This window comes from Limulus polyphemus, unplaced genomic scaffold (genome assembly GCF_000517525.1).
Source record: "Limulus polyphemus unplaced genomic scaffold, Limulus_polyphemus-2.1.2 Scaffold1782, whole genome shotgun sequence".
NCBI classification, from domain to species: Eukaryota; Metazoa; Arthropoda; class Merostomata; order Xiphosura; family Limulidae; genus Limulus; species Limulus polyphemus.
The window spans coordinates 53,746-62,047 of NW_013667392.1; the positions used below are offsets into that span (position 1 = coordinate 53,746).

The 8,302-nt window shown below is 31.6% G+C and overlaps 1 protein-coding gene across 1 annotated transcript in view; it reads left to right on the forward strand.

The window, feature by feature from the left end:
* Nucleotides 1-7,162, forward strand: part of LOC106464919 (protein phosphatase 1 regulatory subunit 37-like) — a gene marked incomplete at its 5' end in the record, with an annotated part of 45,369 nt that extends 38,207 nt beyond the window's left edge. The window contains 3 exons of the mRNA XM_022392728.1: nt 850-1,016; nt 1,630-2,962; nt 3,292-7,162. Of these exons, the coding sequence (XP_022248436.1) occupies nt 850-1,016; nt 1,630-2,962; nt 3,292-3,323 (1,532 nt within the window). The remainder of the gene's footprint in view (nt 1-849; nt 1,017-1,629; nt 2,963-3,291) is intronic.
* Between the last annotated feature and the right edge of the window lie 1,140 nt (nt 7,163-8,302).

The window sequence follows — 8,302 nt, forward strand, 5'->3', positions numbered from 1 at the left end:
GTGTGCTTATTTGGGCAACAGATTTATAGATTCTTTGCTTATTGTCAAACTTGGATATTGAATGGAGTTTTAATTGCTGTGTGCTTATTTGGGTAACAGATTTATAGATTCTTTGCTTATTGTCAAACTTGGATATTGAATGGAGTTTTAATTGCTGTGTGCTTATTTGGGTAACAGATTTATAGATTCTTTGCTTATTGTCAAACTTGGATATTGAATGGAGTTTTAATTGTTGTGTGCTTATTTGGGTTATGGATTTATAGATTCGTTGATTTTGGGAACTGTTGTTTGGCCAGCTGCTAAATTTAGATTATATTTACCTTTGGATAAGATTAATTATTTAGGGGACAGAAAATATGAATGGGCTAAGAAGAGCACAGATTTTTCTTCTAATAAATTTTAAACTAATATGACTAAGGTATAATTAATTTAAATAGTTTTTCTTTATAGTCTTTTGATTATAATTAGTGTGGAATAATTGATTGTCCTTTGTTGCTTGACAGTATGAAACAGGCTTTTATTTCAAGACTGAGCTTTTCGTTGTAAAGTTTTGATTATAGTAAGAGTGGATTGATCTGTTATTCTTCCTTGCTTGAAAGGGTGAAAGAAGCTTTTATTTCAGTACTATATCAAAACATTTTTACAATAAGCTCGAACATTTTAGATTTGACTTTTCTTTCAAGAAACAGAAAATATTTGTTACAAAAAATAGATACATGTGAAACCAGATAGTTTAACTTGCTTGTCTCTAACCACATTAGAAGAGCTGTTTCTGTGATTTTATTACTAGCATTAATTTATTTCCCATTTTTTAATTTGTTTGTTTACAATTTAATAAATATTCTGTAGGTGCTGTAGCCATAGCAGAATACATAGCTGAAAATAAACATATAACGAGAGTTGATCTCCGTGACAACAAGATTCAAGTAGGTGGCCTCATGGCTCTCTCATTGTCTTTAAAACACAACTGGAGCCTTACTCGTCTAGACCTAGACCAAGTCACTCAGCAGAACCATGTAAGTTAATCTCTTTATTTGTTTAATTCAGTAGACTTTTTATTGATTTATTGATCCTGCTGTGGCAAGGAGAGGGACAACCAAGACTTTCGTGCTCCGGTGACTGTTTTTTGGAATATGTTTCGTTTAAATTTTAAATAAATTAAAATGGTAACAAGTGACCTTAAATTGTATGTCTTTATTCATATACCTTATAAACCATAATTAAATTTTTTGCAATGAGTTTTTTTTTTTTACTTTCAGAATATTTTCAACCTTAAGATATATGGTAACAATTATTTTCTTTTAAACTGCAGATTCAATGGTAATAGTTTTATGCTTTGTTGTACTTGTGCATTTTTATTGCTAACTTTTAAAAACTGTACCACTATTGCCTTAACATTTTGATCAATGTCTTCTAACTGAAGATAAGTTTTTTCAAAGAACTGTTGGTCTTGAAATGTACATATAGCTTCTAGAAAGGACATGGACAAAAAATGAGGGATATAGCATATTTTAAACCCATTGTTTGGTTATCAGATAGATAATTTTCATTATGATGGATACAGCTAACTCATTCCTAGATAATTTTTAATCTTATCTACGTATTGTAGGAGATATATTTTTCTGTTAGCAGGCATCTACAAGAGCTATCAGTATCTTTTTACAGCAAAGCTATGATGCTACAATTGACCACTGCAAGCATCTGCAGGAGATTACTGGGTACTGCAAAAGAAACAAAGAGCAGAAGGAACTTCATGCATGGAATGCCATCAAGTCCAAACCAGAACTACCAGAAAATCTGCCAGTGAAGACCTCCCACCAGACCTCCTTACCGGATCCAGCAAGTGCTACCTGTAATGGCATTGCTCAGCAACCTTCTGCAATTACAGTGCAGCAGAGTGATGTGGGTGAACATGAGACTCAGGAAAATAATAGCAAAAAGTACTCTGCTAGTCATAAGTCAAGTTTATTAACAATGAGACTTTTGCAAAGCTCTCCCATTCCTGTTTTTAATAAAAGTAGATTTCGGGTCAGTCAAGTGTTTCTTGAGAAAGAAGGGGAAAAAACATCAGTGAAAGAATTAAGTTCTTCAGCACCTGCTGAAATATCTCCCCTGGCAGGGCAGACAGTTATCACAGATCTTAACATCTCAAAATTAGAAGACTTACACTCAATTAATGGTCTTTCCTTGTCCTTGCCAATTTCCGTGGCAGAAGTTATAGAGAATGATTATAATACTCCAAAACAAACCAAGCCTACTGCTTTTCCACTTCAAAAAAGTATTGCTCAGAATTGTTCAGTGTTAGATCAAGTTACTGTAAGTGAAATGCCTTCTACACTATCAGTTCCTCAAGACTCTGGAAGTGTGGATATTTCACAGTGTGCAACAGGTGCTTCCGGATGTGTATCAGGACAGTGTTGTCAAGGTTCTACTACACATTTGATTGAAGTATGTGAATCTTCATCGGTAGAAAGTGCTTCTGACAATGCTTCAGTTTCAAAAAATACTATATTACTAGAGACTGTCAAAACAAGGGAAGCTAGTGGTTGTTCACCATCTTCTAACAAGGTTCCAGAAGATGAAAGGGTTCCTGCCAGAGAAAAAGAGACAGTTATGCTTCCATGTCAACCAGAAGTTACAGAAAGTAAAAGAACTGTTAACATTTTCCAAGAATGTAGTCAGTCTGTTCTAAAAGGCTCTAATGGTGAGAGAAATGATCTTATAATGCTCGGATTTATGGGTAAAGAAGCAAAGAATCCAAACATTTCCCCTCCTGATTCGACTAATGACGTACGCTACCTACGGATGCTACATCGCAGACTCAGTTCTCCTGTAGTGTCTTCAACTTCACCATCTGCGTACAAGCCTCCAGCGTTGAACCTAAAGCTCTGTAAACGTCTCGATTGTTTGGACCTACGTAGCTCAGTTCCTCTTTCACCTACACGGCTTATGGAAGGAATAGGTAAGTGTTCGCGTTGTCACCTAGATGTAAAGTTGGAAAATATCAACAGTGTATAATTGAAAACAAACCAGTAAGATGGTTCCATGTGTGGCTGATACCCAACCAAAACTTTATTTTGACTAATACTAGTTACAACTTGTTCGGTTGTAAAAAAAACTAGCTACTTTATGGAGTCTGTAAGTAACAGGATTATTTAATTAACAGGAAGTTTCCCTGTCTTTGAAAATAAAAGTTAAATTTGTAGACTCTATAAATTTGTTCATGTACAAAAATTTACTGATTTGACTTTTTAATATTCTTTTCATGGAATTTTTTTTCCAATATTGTAGCATTCCCAGATCCACCACTGACAATGAAATAGAAGAAAAGATTCATAACATCTGCAGGTGAAATAGTTTAGAAATTGATGTGTGAGAATATCAACTCCTTCCTTCCTGGTACTGATAGTATAAGTAGTTGTTCACATTGATGTACAGTATTAATATTGTTGTTTCATGTTGTTCAGGATCTTTAAAATTGTTAATCAGTGAGAATTATGATAATTTGTTAACTTCATAATAATGTCTTCAGTCTTGAAGTAGGATGTTCAAATGTGAAGAGGCTTTAAAACTGGTGATTTATACTTAAAAACATCCTCTAACAGTCTTTCCCTGTTCTGAAGTAGATTTTCTCGCACAATTTCCTCGTAAAGTTTAAAAACAAAACAATAAATGTATGTTGGAGTTAAAAGACAACATCAAAACATTCATACAGGTGTCTGCCAACTGGCCATCTCTCATATAATTCAAAGCATCTGTATAATTTTTACTGTAAAAAATTTAGATCCAGCATGAGTTTACTAAGCTTCCAGGTGTGGTAGGTAATGAACTGAAAGTGTATGCATGTTAAGTATTTCTGTATATTTGAGTATTATGTGATAGATCCTCTGAGTGGTTGAAGCGGAAGCTGTTTTTGTTTTGATTTTAAAGCAGTGAGAGTTTTTCTTGGTGACATTTTTGATGTATATGTTTTGAATTTGAGTAAGTCACAGAGTAAATGATACAATTTATTAAAAAAATTGTTTGTAATATGGTGGGATATTGTTAAAAAAACCAGTGTTCTGTTCTGAACTGATGTTTTTAATTGTCTAAAGTGATTAGGTCTTAGATTCCTTTTACTAAATGTAATGTTAAAGAAAAAGTTCTTTCTGAAAAATGAATATACTGTGATTTTTTGTTATTACTACTACGATACTTTTCTGTTAGAGTAAGGATTGTAGTCTGAGAGAGCCATATCTTTATTTGCGATATTCTATGATGAACATATTTTTTGATTATTCTAGTATTATTTAGGAATCAAAAAATTAAAACTTTGAACTTCATCCTCTTTAATGACTATACAAAATTTTTATTTTAAATTTATATATTTTAATTCCATTTCTCTTACCAATTTACTTGGTTCTGTTACTTACATGTCAAATCACTTATAATTTGCTGGTTGGTGTTTCCTTGCAAGTCTTTTTCTAATGCTGGTAGAAACTACTGTCATGAGATGTAGAATTTTATAAACCAGTTAAACCGTATTGGTTCTGTTGCTGGAAGTGTTTCCCGATGAAGAATACCAGTCATAATTTCTTTTACGAGCTCATCATCAGTTTTCTCAGTGCTCGTTAACATAAAAACAACCTTATGACTTTTCTCAAGTACCATTTTAACTGTGTTCATTTGTATACCTTCTTTTGAAAAGTAAAAGTCAGTCACAAAAAACAATCTTTGAGAAATGTGTAATTTTCTGGAAATTTTTATAGGTATACATTAAAGCATCTTCATTGGCTGGAATAGCCTTTCTTAAAAGTTAGTTGCTGTCTTCACTTGATTAGTACATATTGTCTTTTTTTTTACTTATTCCAATGTGAGAATTCCCACAAATCATTCAGTTTTTTAAGTTAACTTTCAAAGTAACTGAGTGCAGTTAAGTGAAGTATAATAATTATCTTTGAAAGTATTTCATCCAACAAAAAATTAACCAAAACTTACTCCGAGTAACAAGTTCTTGATCACAGTGTATAGACGTAGCTCTCTTTCAACAAATCCTGGATAAAAATGTATTTCACTTCAATGTGCTTTTATTTTATAATATGCCATCAAAGATTATCAGAACTTTGATCTCTGGTAATATCCATGGTAGGTAGTTCAAGAAAATGTTCAACAGGTAGCTATGAAACTCAGTGAAAGAAATCAATTATTTTTATGTTTCTATACAAACGTGTCATCTTATGAAATATGTGGATAAAATTACTGATATTTATACAAAACACCAGGGATATCACTTATTTTGGGCACAAACAATACTGTGTGTGAACATATATGTATATAATGTTTGTGCTATTTGAATAGTTATTAAATAACATGGAACATAATCAGAAAAAATGCTCCTAAAACAGACTTATTTGTACATTTTTACCTTTAAAAAAACCCAAGTCTGTCCAGGGGTTCATCTCTAATCAAAGTAACCCTTCCCCCATAATGAAATCTGAAATGGTGCTCCTGCAAGACACAAATCTGGTTAGCATCTTATGGAATATTATTATTATTTTTAATGGTTCATAAAATCTACTTGAAAACATTTGTGATGTTATTAATAATAAGGTTTAGAAAACCAAGGTGCTTTTATTCTTAGCCTCTTAAGGTTTGTGAAGTTGAGATGCAAATACAGGTCAACTTTTATCTTATCTATGGTTCTCTCAAAGTAGCTCTTTTTTTTTTGTTGTTGGAGTGGGGGTGGGGTACAGAAAAAATATGAATTCAAAGTTATTGTATTTTTTTTTCCCCTCAACCAAAAACTACAAATGCTCAATATTTTTTATTGAAACAAATTAAAATGCTGTACAATGAGTTAAACCTGGAACAATGATGTCTCTTTTACAAGCATGCTGAGTGCCATCTGGTCGGAGTTAAGATTCTACATGAAAATGTGTATATATGTTTACCTGTATTTTGATACAACATTTTCTTGCAAATAATTGAATATTCAGACTCACTGACAACATTCTTCTTAGGACAGTGAAGGAAATGATTTATTTTTTTGTTCTAATTCATTATTTCCAGTATGATAGTTTGGCTCTCCAGTGGCACAGCAGTATGTCTTCGGACTTGCAACGCTAGAAACTGGGTTTCGATACCCATGTTGGGCAGAGCACAGATAGTCCATTGTGTAGCTTTGTGCATAACTTCAAACAATATGATAGTTTGATTTTACAAAAAAATAAATAAGCTTTTTAGTGAAATCATGTAATTTTAAATCTTTGAAACCATCTCTTTATTGTAGTGCTTTATACAGCAGATACTGGAAGCCACTGCCAAACTTGATTAAGGATTGGGAAAACCATCAGTCAAGTTTTTTAAATTTTATATCTCGAAACAGGATCATCAAATGTTATTCATATTATCTTTGACATTGTTATCGTTAACTTCTGAATAAAAATGAGTTCAGTAATGTTGTGAATATCAAAATAAATGAAACTTTAAGGTAGACATCCTCAAATGCAACATTAGTTAAGAAACTATATGAATGTAGGTCAAAGTTGGTTACAAAGGTGTAGTTTAAAGGATTCAATTCAGTTTAAATATAATAATCGGGGTTTCTGATTTTCTGTTTTAACCCATGTTACAAAAAAAAAATTAAACTGGTGTATATTAAATAAATACTGGAAATGTTTACTCAGTACACATAACTTCACCCCCTTTGTCAGTGCAGTTAGTTATGGAATGTCCCTCCTTCCTGACTTGTATCCAGTATTGATTCGTTCTGAATTTTTTAAACGCACCCCAACTACTGTGGGGTAGCAAAGGTTAAATAACATGAAAGTAATTCTTATAGATATAATAAGGCATATAATACAAATTAAAGTAGAACTTGTGCAGAAAAATATTTTGAGAAAAACAAAATCTCGTATATATATAAAAATGAAAGTCCTGAAAAAAATCACTTCAGGCAATCTCTTTAAAACTGGAAAATAGCTAAAACTAAACACCAAAACAGACATTCTCTTTATAATGTAAACCATTTAGAATTAAACAATAACAAAGAATGAGTAGATGTCATTATGTTTTCCAGTAGGTGATGTTGTTGGCCATAACTCTAGTGGTGCCTCATAAGGTCTGATGTTAACCTTCAACATGTGGTACGTTAGATCTAAATTGAAACACCAAGCACTAATGCTTCAAGTATTAACAGCATATTTTTCACCTTTAAACAGTGTTTTAACAACATGAATATGATACTTCATAAAAAATGTGTTCAGTAACCATAAGTATATATGATTAGTTACTTAGAGAAGACACTAATTTGGAATGTTTAACATGGAGTGTTACTATAAATATTTACATTCCATTTATCAGTACACTGTATGTGTATTAAGATTATAAGTAGTTTTATTTAAATTTGGAATGTTTAACATGGAGTGTTACTATAAATATTTACATTCCATTTATCAGTACACTGTATGTGTATTAAGATTATAAGTAGTTTTATTTAAATTTTTCTATAAATTGAGAGAAATTTCCTGGACAATTTAATGAGAACTGATTGAAGCTATTTTCTGTGTGCTGTGCATCTAGTATTCATGTGAACAATTTTAACGTTTAATTCATGATATACACTCAAGTATTTTTCTGTAAATTATTGTTTTTAGATTCAGGTGACATTTGGCTTTTTATTTGATCATTTCTTAAAACAATTTTAGATAAAACTAATGAGATTTATAAAATAATTATTAATTTTGAAAAAAATTTTACACAAGAGTATGAATAGCACTAGCATTTATGTAACTTTGATGTGTTTTCAACAAAACATTATCTCAAATAGACATAAAACTAGGCCATTAAACGACAAGTGATACAAAGGTTGTTCATACCATGAATTTCTTAAGTCTATTTTAATTGGTTATAGTTTACTGTATATTTTAATTGACTGGGATTTCACTAAACTTGTAAAAATGTGTGGAAGTGATTTTTTGGTGACATTTGTGGTGCAACATCAACAGTGCATATTTCAAACAGCTGTAATGAAGGATTTTGAAAAATATTGGTGATGCATGAATTTTACATCACTCTGTGTTTCTACATGTACTGATTTAAAATCATAATGGACTGACCAAAAGAGTGAAATAAAATAAATGAGTATCTAATGTGATGCTTTAACACGTTTCATTTTATACATTTTTTGCTTCTTCACTTGCTTTAGCATTTAACATTAACATTAGACTTGCACAAGAGTTGTTCAAAAATTACTCTGTTGTAATCTTAAGTAAAACTCATTTCTGTAGTTTTTGACTTGGACAAGATAGAGATGCACAGTTGT